The following is an 11,550-nucleotide window of genomic DNA, read 5'->3' as shown; positions in this document are numbered from 1 at the left end:
CACAGACACAGCATTATGCTGTGTGTGTGTGTGTGTGTGTGTGTGTGTGTGTGTGTATGTGTATGTGTGTGTGTGTGTGTGTGTGTGTGTGTGTGTAACTACAGATAGTGAAAACATGGATCTCAGAACCCTCTCGATGAGAAGTACAGTACCACGGACTCTGTCCACTCTCTTCTCTTCTTGTGCTCTTCAGTTGCTAACTACTGAATAATGCTCTTGGGTTTAGAGTTTCCTTCTTATGACTTCCATGACTTTCTTTCTTAGAATCTTTGCTAATATGGATTTGATTTACTAATAGTCACTGTGTTTTGTTGCTTTTTAAAAGAAGTTCTTTATAATTGAGTAATAGAAGTTATACTAAACTTAAAATTATCTACTTTAATGACTGGTAAAAAGAAAACATTCATTAATTGATTATCTTGTTTAAGAATGTATAAAATATTGAAATGGTAAAACTAAATCCAAGCACATGCTAATTATTTTTATGCCTACATCAATGTAATTTTTATCTTACCTGAAATCACATGCTGTAGTAAGTTCTGCTCCTCCACCCATTGCCCAGCCTTGAACCAGAGCAACACTTATTAATGGTAGTCTACATATTGAAGGAAAAAAATAGATGTGAATAATTCTAACTTTAGTATTCACTTATAAACATCATCTTAAAATCTTCAACATTTCTCAATGTTAATAACAGGAAACATCAGGGCACCAGCAGAAGGAAAGTGGCATGATGCCAAAAGCTAGCCATGCTAGTGCCAGCAGGTCAGCAAGGTACCTGCAGAATCACTCCTGGTCTACAGTAAAGCAGACTCTAACTGTCTGTCTTCTAAATGAGGAACCTAAGGTAGAGCCTTTAGCTCTGCAGATATCAGGTCAGTTGTTGTAAAACTGCTTGCTTTATTTTATGGCTCTATAGTCAGGGTGGGGTTGTTATGGTTATATCTGATGGGATAATCTGGTCTAAAACACAGAGCTACAAAATCAAGTATTTAAGATTTCCATCAAAAGACTAAATGGCCATAGGCTGCTCCTATAATATTATTACTTATTCAAAATAAACTTTAATGTTTCTTTTATAAAGAACTACACACACACACACACACACACACGTACATAATATAAATTATATACATTTGTATGTGTGTAGTTCTTTATAAAAGATATATATATATATATATATATATATATATATATAAAATTATATATAAACATCTTGCTTTAACTCCTGTTTGCTTCCATCACACTGGAATCTACATTCCCCACCCCCAGGTTAAAACTCTTTTTTAAAGGTGATTTTATATTTATGAGTGTTTGGCATGGGTGTTTATATTATGTACTCTATATGTGTCTAGAGCCTTCAGAGACCAGAGGGAGACATCAGAAGGAGGGCAGGCATTGGCAAACACCCTCTTTCCCAGTACTTGAGAGGCAGAGACAAATGGACTTCTAAGCATACAAAGTCAGCCTGGTCTAGTGAGTTTCTGCACAGTCAGGGCTATAGAGTTGAAACCTCGTCTTAAAAATAATACTGAAATAAAAATAAATCATGTCAGAATACTGTGAGAATACTATAAGGTAGATATAAAGTGTTTTCAAAGTATGCATTTTTTATAGATTCTAATCAAAATGGAAAGCTATTGGTCTAACTTAAAATTAAATATTTTCTTAATATGCTCTACTCCCACATAGATTAGTGGGAGATTAATAGATTAATAGATTATTTAAATGAGAATAACTTTTAACCAGATGTGGTGTTACCTGTAATCCAGGCAAGGAAAAAAAGCAAGGAAAACAGGAGTTCGAGGCCAGCCTCAACTAATAGTAAATTTGTGATCAATGTACCCTGCCGACAGATGACTGATAGATAGATAGACAGAGATAATTAAAATAATGAAAAATAAACCTATCTTAAAGAAAGGATTGATATCTTAGTGGCTAAGAGTGCGTTCTCTCTTGCAGAGGGCCTGGGTTCAATCTCCAGCACCCAACATGGAAGCTAATAATTATCCATAACTCCAGTTCCAGGGGATCTGATGCCTGTCTCTGGTCTCTGAAGGCTCTAGACAACCAGGCAAAACACTCATTCATATAAAATAATCTTTAAAAAAAGTTTTAAACTAGAAAAAGTATATTCCAGTGTGGTGGGAGTAAACAGGAGTTAAGGCAATGATATTTGAAACAGTAATATGATTGTATTTTTTTCTAGACTCTCAAATGAGTACTAATACAGAAATGTCAAATAAGCATGCTTAAATATGAATTTTCTTAGTTTTCATACTGCCTATATTAAGAATTAAAAAAACCAGAAAGAGTGCTAGAGACATGGCTCAGTAGTTAAGAACACTGATTGTTCTTCCAGAGGTCCTGAGTTCAATTCCCAGCAACCACCTGGTAGCTCACAACTACCTGTAATGGGATCCAATTCTCTCTTCTGGTGTGTCTGAGGAGAGCGACGGTGTACTCACATACGTAAAATAAATCTTAAGGACAAAATCAGAAAGATTCAAAGCATACTGAGTTTGTAATCTTAAATGTACAGATTTTTTATCCCTTTCCTTTATCTAGATGAAATGTAAACCCACGCTGACAGAAAGCCTTTCCCAAGTATCTGCCTTTCAGGTCTTCTGGCCTGTGGATGCAATCTGCTCCCCTTGACTGCTCTCCACCCTGAGGGTGTCTCTGCATGTCACTCTGCCTCTCCACTGGCATCAGCCCTTGCCTTTCTCCAAAGCTGTTTCTTGTGGTATATCAACCAGATATCCAGATATATAGGCAAGGTTTTTAAAACTGTTTTCCTCTTTCGCCTTGTTATTTACAAAACTATTTCTATCTCACTACTATTTCACTCTAATGACTGTTCTCTAGGGCATAATAATAGTCCGTCATCACAATAGCCACAATATGAGGCTCAGATTACTTTTTAAAATGTACAAATAATGGAATAATAAGTTATGATTACCACTCTGTTAAAAATCCTATTTTTAAAAGAAAGATACATTACCTCATTAATCTTGTTAAGGTGTTTTGCATGAACATAGACAAGGCCACTCCATTCTTTAAATAAAAATAAACAAAAAATATGATTATATTACATAAAGAGGTACTTTTAAAATTCAGGTTTTTAAAAGGAACAAGGACAAACTCTTTGAAAATCAAAGTTTTCATTTCCAATTCTCTGAGACTGAAGTGTAAATAGTGCTGTGAGTTCTCCCAGATCTTGAGCGCAGAACAGCAACACAAGGTGAGTCAGACTATAAACCAAATTAATTATTTTTCTCACTAATGTGGCAAAAGTTCTAAAGAGAGAAGTTTGCAGAAGGAAGGGGGATTTGGTATAATAGTGCGAGGCAAGCAGTAAAAGTGGCAAGGAAGGTGTGTCAGCTGGGAATGTGACGTCCCAGTCAGGAGGCAGAGGTGAGTGGACATGCTCAGCTCGCTTGCTTTCACTCAGACCAGGACCCAGCTTGTGCAGTATCACCCACAGTTATGGTGTTCTTCCCATCTCAATGAACTCAATCTACATAATTCCTCACAAGAATGTCCAAAGCTTTATTTCCAAGGTGACTCTAAATCCCATCAAGTTGACAACCAAGCATGACAATAACAGCAGTCACTTGGTGAAACAGGATTCTCCCACCTGGTACTGCTAGGAAGGTATATGTAAAATAAAGAAGTTAGAATGAACTGTAGGGTTTTGCATTCTAAGGCTCTGATTCCTAGATTTTTCATAAAAGCCATACCATCTTCAACCCAGTATAATCTGGCTTTCAAGCTTGTCCCAAAATATTGTAATACTCTGTTTGTCAAAATAAATGAGTTTTCCTTACTCCACATCATCTTCTCTTCAACTTAATACCAGGTTTTTGACTGTGGTCCTCTCTTTTTCCTTCTTTAATTTATTTTATTAGATATTTATTTTATTTACATTTCAAATGTTACCCCCTTTCACGGTCTCCATCCCTGGAACTCTATCCCATCCACCTTCCCTGCTTCTATGAGGGTGTTCTCCCACCCACCCACTCCTACCTCCTACACTGGGGCATCAAGCCTTCACAGGACCAAGGGCCTCTCCTCACATTGATGCCTGACAAGACCATCCTCTGCTACATATGTAGCTGGAGCCATGTGTACTCCTTGGTTAGTGGTTTATTCCCCGGGAGCTTGGGGGGGGGGGTTGGTTGATATTATTGTTCTTCCTGTGGGGTATAAACCCCTTCAACTTCTTGGGTCCTTTCTCTAACTCTTCCTTTGGGGACTCCATTGGGACCCCGTGCTCAGTCCAATGGTTGGCTTCAAGGATCCGCCTCTGTATTTGTCAGGCTCTGGCAAAGCCTCTCAGGATACAGCTATATCAGGCTCCTGTCAGCATGTACTTCTTGGCATTCACAATAGTATCTGGGTTTGGTGAATGTAAATGGGATGGATCTCCAGATGGGGCAGCCTTTGGATGGCCTTTCCTTCAGTCTCTGTTCCACACTTTGTCTCCATATTTTCTCCCATGAGTATTTTGTTCCCCTTTCTAAGAAGGACCGAAGCACCCATACTTTGGTTTTCCTTCTTCTTGTGGTCTGTAAATTATATCTTGGGTATTCTGAGCATTTGTGCTAATATCCACTTATCAGTGAGTACATACCATGTGTGTTCTTTGGTAATTGATTGGGTTACCTCACTCACGATGGATGGTATTTTCTAGTTCCATCCATTTGCCTAAGAATTTCATGAATTCATTGTTTTTAATCACTGAGTAGTACTCCATTGTATAAATGTACTACATTCCTCTATTGAAGGACATCTGGATTCTTTCCAGCTTCTGGCTATTATATATAAGGCTTCTATGAACATAATGGAGCATGTGTCCTTGTTATATGTTCGAGCATCTTTTGTGTATATGCCCAGCAGTGGCATATACACAAAAAGATGGGTCCTCAGGCAATACTATGTCCAATTTTCTGAGGACCGGCCAGACTGATTTCCAGAATGATTGTACCAGCTTGCAATCATACTAGCAATGGAGGAGTATTATTCCACATCCTGTCCAGCATCTGCTGTCACCTGAGTTTTTGATCTTAGCCATTCTGACTGGTGTAAGGTGGAATCTCAGGGTTGTTTTGATTTGCAATTTCCTGATAACTAAGGATTTTGAACATTTCTTTGGGTGCTTCTCGGCCATTCGGTATTCCTCAGTTGAGAATTCTTCGTTTAGCTGTGTACCTCATTTTTAATAGGGTTACTTAGTTCTGTGGAGTCTATCTTCTTGAGTTCTTTGTATACATTAGATATTAGCCCTCTACCAGATATAGGATTGGTAAAGATCTTTTCCCAATCTGTTGGTTGCTGTTTTGTCCTATTGACAGTGTCTTTGCCTTACAGAAGCTTTGCAATTTCATGAGGTCCCATTTGTTAGTTTTTGATCTCAGAATTGGTGTTCTGTTCAGGAAATTTTTTCCTGTGTCCATGTGATCAAGGCTCTTCTCCATTTTCTCTCCTATTAGTTTTAGTGACCTGGCTTTATGTGGAGGTCCTTGATCCACTTGAACTTGAGATTTGTACAAGGAGATACAACTGGGTCAATTTGCATTCTTCTACATGCTGACCTCCAGTTGAGCCAGCACCAGTTGTTGAAAATGCTGTCTTTTCCACTGGAGGGTTTTAGCTTCTTTGTCAAAGATCAAGTGACCATAGATGTGTGGGTTCATTTCTGGGTCTTCAATTCTATTCCACTGATCTACCTTCATGACTCTGTACCAATACCATGCAGGTTTTATCATTATTGCTTGGTAATTCAGCTTGAGATCAGGGATGTTGATTCCCCCAGATGTTCTTTTATTGTTGAGAATAGTTTTTGCTATCCTGGGTTTTTTGTTATTCTAAATGAATTTGAGAATTGCTCTAGAAAACTCGATGAAGAATTGAGTTGGAATTTTGATGGGGACTGCATTGAATCTGCATTGAATCTAAACAGTCTCATAACCCCTAAAAAATTAGAAGCAATCATTAAAAAAATCTCCCAATCAAAAAAAAAAAAAAAAGCCTAGGACCAGATGGTTTAGTGCAGAATTCTATCAGACCTTCAAAGACCTAATACCAATACTCTTCAAATTGTTCCACAAAATAGAAACAGAAGGAACACTACTCAATTTGTTCTATGAAGCCACAATTTCACTTATACCTAAACCACACAAAGACCCAAAAAAGAAAGAGAAGTTCAGACCAATTTCCCTTATGAGCATTGATGCAAAAACACTGAATAAAATTCTTGCAAACCAAATCCAAGAACACATCAATATGATCATTCACCAAGATCAAGTAAGCTTCATCCCAGGGATGCAGGAATGTTTCAATATATGGAAATCCATCAATGTAATCCACTATATAAACAAACTCAAAAGCAAAAAACCACATGATCATTTCATTGAATGCTAAAAAAGCATTTGATAAAATTCAACATCCCTTCATGTTAAAAGTCTGAAAGATCAGCAATTTAAGGCCCATACCTAAACACAGTAAAAGCAATATACACCAGAGCAGTAGCCAACATCAAACTAAATGGAGAGAAACTTGAAGCAATCCCACTAAAAACGGACTAGACAAGGCTGCCCACTCTCTCCCTACCTATTCAATATTGTACTTGGAGTCCTAGCCAGAGCAAAGGTATATAGGCTGGAAAGGAAGAAGTCAAATTATCACTATTTGCAGATAATATGATAGTATCCTTAAGTGACCCCAAAAATTCCACCAGAGAACTCCTAAACCTGATAAACAACTTCAGCAAAGTGAATGGATATAAAATTAACTCAAATCAGTGGCCTTCCTCTACTCAAAGGATAAACAGGCTGAGAAAGAAATTACAGAAATGATACCCTTCACAATAGTCACAAATAATATAAAACATCTTGGTGTGACTCTAGCTAAGCAAGTGAAAGATCTGTATGACAAGAACTTCAAGTCTCTGAAGAAAGAAATCAAAGATAATCTCAGAAGATGGAAAGATCTGCCATGCTCATAGATTGGCAGGATTAATATAATAAAAATACCCATCTTGCCAAAAGTACTCTACAGATCCAGTGATTCTCTCTTTCTAGGAATAGGCTTTACTCCTGGCTGTTTGCCTGCTGTGTGACTGCTTCTTTGCTTTGTCCTCCTATTCAGCCAATCCCCTAAATGCCTGGACTCTCCCAAACCCAGGCCATAGTTTTTCTCTCTTTTATTTATTCGCTTTCTTTTCTTTGAAAGCTTCAGCCACTCCCACTGCTGGTTTTATGTGAAGCAATAGATCCAACTAGACATTTCTACTTTCTGCCAGTAGTTCCTCAGGCTTAGCACTGCTAAACTTACCAAGAGTAAAAGCACATTCTGGCTTCTAGTTCTACTACTTAGCAACACTATGCACTTGAGCAAATCAAGTCTATGAGCTCATTTCCTCATCCACAGGAATGACGAATAGATGTAGAAACTGTAGCTAACTTACAGTATAGTGGGAAAGACAAAGATCTGTACATTCTGTAAGTTGCACACACACAGGCTGTTTAGTTACTAGGAAAGTTAGCCATGGGCAGCAGGCTCAGAATGGTGATGCTATGACCAATTCCTCTAGCTGACCAACTCCTCATTATCAGAACCTAGCTGTGTCTCCTCAGTTCCTCCTTTGAATTATTGCCAATATTTACTTTCTTTTATCATTTCTGTTCCAACTAAACTAGTCTGGACCTGTTCATCAGTTCATGGGTTTATTAAGATTAAAAAAAAAGTTTTATTTCCTAACCAATTTTTCTTCTATTTAATTTCTTCTTCTCAGATATAATTTTCATCCTGCTGCCTGGTAACCCTTCCTGTAGGATAATAATTTCTGACCACAAGCAGAATAAAGTCTAAGATCTTGAAAATATCAAATTGTACATTATCCCAAAGTACATTACCAACATCATTATTAACTCCTACACCCTTCAACCAAGAATCTTAACTTCAAATATCTGGCAATCATGTAAATACCATTTGTATAGCATTATATATCATATATAATGATACATAACATACAAACATGCATATACATATATACATACACTGTTTTGCTCAGACCAGCCCCCCCACACACTCTGTTTTTCTTACACCAGCCCATCATATAACATACAAACATGTATACATGTACACACGTGCACGAGTATACACACACACACACACACACACACACACACACTCTCTGTTTGCTCACACCAGCCCATCATTTGCATAGCTGCAGTGGCTTGCTCTTGTTCTATTTCCAGGAATGACCAGGTCAAATAGCGTGATTCCATCACAGCTTTCTAAATGCCACAATAGATTTATAGTACTTTTGGTTTCAATTTCTGCACCTTATGTATACTACTTATAAATTGTTTTCTGTGCACTGTGTATTTGAATTCATTATTTGACAGATTATTCCTACAAGATAGGAGCTAAGGAATATAATAATTAAGTCCTCAATAATCTTAGTGGAACAACCATTAAGGTACTATGTTCTCCACACCCCCGTTTCTTTCACTCTTGAAGTAACCATTAAGAGTGCCAATGAAAAAACAACTAAATTCCATTGAGGTACATAGATGTGGGGTGACTACACAGACGAGGCAACAGAAAATGAGATAAGTTACTAGAGGCTGACAGTATAATACTACCAGTACCAATAAAGACCATATAATGTAATGAGTGTGTTTTAACTATAAAAATGTATTATAAGATAGGAAATTAATACTGGCCCAAAGACCTAGGAATGAGATTTAATTTGGTCAGGCATGGTGGCACACACTTTAATCCCCAACACTTGGGAGGCAGAGACAGGAGAATCTCTGCTAAGGTCCATGCCAGCCTGGACTACAGTGAAATAACTGAAGAGGCAAAACAGGAGGAGGGAGAGAAAAAAGAAATATTATTAATTCTTCACCCGAAGCTACAGGTCAAATACTCATTTATTTCCTGGAGTTAAAGGAAGAAAAGAAGTCAGGGGTCTAGAGATACAGCCCAGCAGTTAAGAGCACTAGCTATTCTTCCAGGGACCAGGGTTCAATTTTCAGCAGCCACATTCTAGCTCACAGTATGTGTAACTCCCATTCCAGAGGATTGACTGTTCTGTTCTGTTCTGCCCTCCCTGAGCATGAAAGTGATACACAGGCACACATGTAGGTAAACCACCCATAAACATTTTTAAAAAGTTAAAGAAAGAAAAGAAGTCAACAACAACAACAAGTACTACCAAGCAAGAAGAGGACAGTACCATGGAGTAATTACAAAAAAGAAAGACAGCAGTGCAGTGCTTGGGTACGGGCAGCTGGGAAGCACTGGAGAAGGCAGCGGAGAGCCACGACACAAGTGCTTCTCATCTGTCTGTATCCTGAGAGGTAGTTTCACCTTTCCAGGTCATTCAATAACAACCACCACAAAACATGTACAATACTCAATGTGTGTAAAGAAACCAAGAGCATGAATCTCTGCACTTGCATGCATCTTGAGTATAAAAACTCCCATCTTGCAAAGTATCTTATTTGATGACTGTAAGAACCTGTTTTATGGAATAGTGAATTCCTTCCAAATACACTGAGAGATTTTTGGAAAATAACTTGTCTATATATTACTATGGCTAAAATGAAATTATACCAGAGTAGCAACAAAATCAAAGCATTTAGACAAAAGTTGGGAGCTGCTGTAGACATTTAAGCAACAGACCGAAGCAGTAATTGACAGAAGAGTAACAGGAGGTCAGGGAGAAAGGAAGACATTCTGTTCACACTAGGTTAAGACTGCGAAGCTTTCTAAGGATCAAGCCTTTCCTTGACACATTACACCCACTTTCTGCAAAGTAATCAACTTTATCTTTTCTCTACATTTAAATTTACAAATGTGGACTTTGATTCCTTCAGATCTCTAATGAGATTTCTCAAGGTTTCTACACCATCTGTGGCATAAAACCATACAAAGTAATAATATTTACACCCTTTTTAAAAAAATTTGCTTTGCTTTACTCCTTCCTATAATTCTTCAGGGCTAACCCAAATGTGGCTTTAGTCCATCTCCTTGTTCCCATAGATTCGATTAAGAAGCAACTGTGTAATAGGGACAACTGCAGTTCTTTTCCTTGTCATTACACTGAAGAGCCCAAATGAAACCAGCTTTTTAAGTGATATGCGACAATACAAGGGAAGAGTTAAGGAAAGAGCTTAGGAATAGAATATTGCCAGGGATGACAAACATGGGTTTATGAAGGTTTCACTAGATTTCTGTTTCTGTGGACATCTGAAAATTTTCTTCAAAAATTTTAGTTGAAAAATTGCAATGGCAAAACATCAACATAATGATCTTTAAGACAAGTCATTTAATAATATTCTAAAGCATTTCATTTTACTTAGAAGACAATGGTAACCCACTTACTAAATCGTCATATATTTTAGTTACTTCAGCATTCCCAGAAATCATACTCACCAAACATACAGACACTACTGATATGTGTGTAACACGAAGCGTCAGTATGCTGGATATGGAAGAGCCTCACTGTGAAATCATAGGGAGATTCTAATGGTCTCAGCTGTAAGTGTTAGATGATTTATACATCCAGTTGCCCCTCATGTTAAATGTATGAGCTCCTCAGCCCCAAGACTTTAAGTTTCATATTTAAAAAACTTATCATTATTTCTTAAGTACAAAAGAATATTATCTATCTGAAAACATGGTTCAGGAATTTTTTTAAAGGTTCCTTTTTTTTGGTTTTTCAAGACAGGGTTTCTCTGTGTAGCCTTGGCTGTCCTGGAACTCACTCTGTAGACCAGGCTGGGCTTGAACTCAGAAATCCGCCTGCTTCTGCCTCCCAAGTGCTGGGATTAAAGGCATGCACCACCACCAACCAGCAGTTCAGGAATTTTAAATACACCATTTCTACTTGTCAATTTAAAAATTCTCATGTGATAAAAATATTCTATACTTTACAAATATTATTTTAACTCTGAATATTACCTTTAAAAATTTGGATGTAATGGCTCATTTCTATAATTGCAACTCTCAGAAGACTGAAACAGAAGAATTTCAGGGACTTTGAATCCAATCAAAGATACATAACATGCATAAAGAGTTGCAGAGCTATAGAGTAAAATCACACACATGTGCATGCTCATGCACACATGCATACACACAGAGTTTGAGGAACTTTCATAGATGACGGACCTAAGGAATCATAATGACCTGAGCCAGATTCCAAAGCAGAAAAGAACACAACAGAATGACCCATACCAATAATTTATGGACTTTCTTTTCTCTCTTTTCTTTCATACCACTCTGACATGTAAAAATAATTACATATCTAATGTGCACAACTTGAGTTAGTAGATATCAGCAATTCAACCTATACCCACTCAGCAATTCAAGTATTTTCTCTCCTCCATTTTATAATCAGTGTAGGGTGTGTGTAAGAACACTGGTGGATATACTCCAGCACTAGGGTGTGTGTATAAGAACACTTGTGGATATACTCCAGCACTAGGGTATGTGTAAGAACACTGGTGGATATACTCCAGCACTAGGGTGTGT

At 37.6% G+C, this 11,550-nt stretch overlaps 1 protein-coding gene across 6 annotated transcripts in view; it reads right to left on the bottom strand.

Moving 5' to 3' along the window:
- The window catches only part of Echdc1 (ethylmalonyl-CoA decarboxylase 1), a 37,411-nt gene that overhangs the window by 10,365 nt on the left and 15,496 nt on the right, over window positions 1-11,550 (bottom strand). For 4 of the 6 annotated variants that reach the window (XM_031380698.1, XM_031380699.1, XM_031380697.1 and 1 more), the window contains exons 4-5: window positions 3,005-3,057; window positions 515-595 (exon numbers count right to left, since the gene is read on the bottom strand). In XM_031380698.1, the coding sequence (XP_031236558.1) occupies window positions 515-595; window positions 3,005-3,057 (134 nt within the window). The remainder of the gene's footprint in view (window positions 1-514; window positions 596-3,004; window positions 3,058-11,550) is intronic. The other 2 variants (XM_031380701.1, XM_031380700.1) reach the window with 1 other exon arrangement.

This window comes from Mastomys coucha, unplaced genomic scaffold (assembly GCF_008632895.1).
Source record: "Mastomys coucha isolate ucsf_1 unplaced genomic scaffold, UCSF_Mcou_1 pScaffold2, whole genome shotgun sequence".
Taxonomy (NCBI): domain Eukaryota; kingdom Metazoa; phylum Chordata; class Mammalia; order Rodentia; family Muridae; genus Mastomys; species Mastomys coucha.
The sequence above is the reverse complement of the archived record's forward strand: the minus strand, read 5'-3'. Positions and strand labels throughout refer to the sequence as shown.